Source organism: Pteropus alecto, unplaced genomic scaffold (assembly GCF_000325575.1).
Source record: "Pteropus alecto unplaced genomic scaffold, ASM32557v1 scaffold118, whole genome shotgun sequence".
Lineage (NCBI taxonomy): Eukaryota > Metazoa > Chordata > Mammalia > Chiroptera > Pteropodidae > Pteropus > Pteropus alecto.
Window position 1 is genome coordinate 141,774 of NW_006440654.1, and position 317 is coordinate 142,090.

The 317-nt window shown below is 63.1% G+C and overlaps 1 protein-coding gene across 1 annotated transcript in view; it reads right to left on the reverse strand.

The window, feature by feature from the left end:
• The window catches only part of MAPK8IP2 (mitogen-activated protein kinase 8 interacting protein 2), an 11,105-nt gene that overhangs the window by 5,912 nt on the left and 4,876 nt on the right, over positions 1-317 (reverse strand). Inside the window, exon 5 of the mRNA XM_025051036.1 lies at positions 95-317. This exon is cut by the window's right edge and continues 372 nt beyond it. Within this exon, the coding sequence (XP_024906804.1) occupies positions 95-317 (223 nt within the window). The remainder of the gene's footprint in view (positions 1-94) is intronic.

Genomic DNA, 317 nt, shown 5'->3' on the forward strand with positions numbered 1-317 from the left:
GCCTCAGCTCCACCTCAGATCATCAGGCATTAGATTCTCATAGGCGCACCAGTCCCTGGTGCTGAAATGGTTGGGGACCGCTGTTCTAGAGCACGTTTTGGGTAAGAATCCTGCTAAATTGCGCGACGCGGGAGACAGGCACTGGCCAGGGCAGCGGATGGGCGAGGAGCCCTCGGAGATCATGCGGCTCACGAGGTTGCTGAGCAGCCAGGGCGAGTCGGCGTCCTCGCTGAGGTCCGGCTCCGACTCTGAGCCTGACTCGTACTCGCTGTTGGTGTCATCCGGGCCCACGGGCAGAAAGGCGGGGCGGCGCAGGG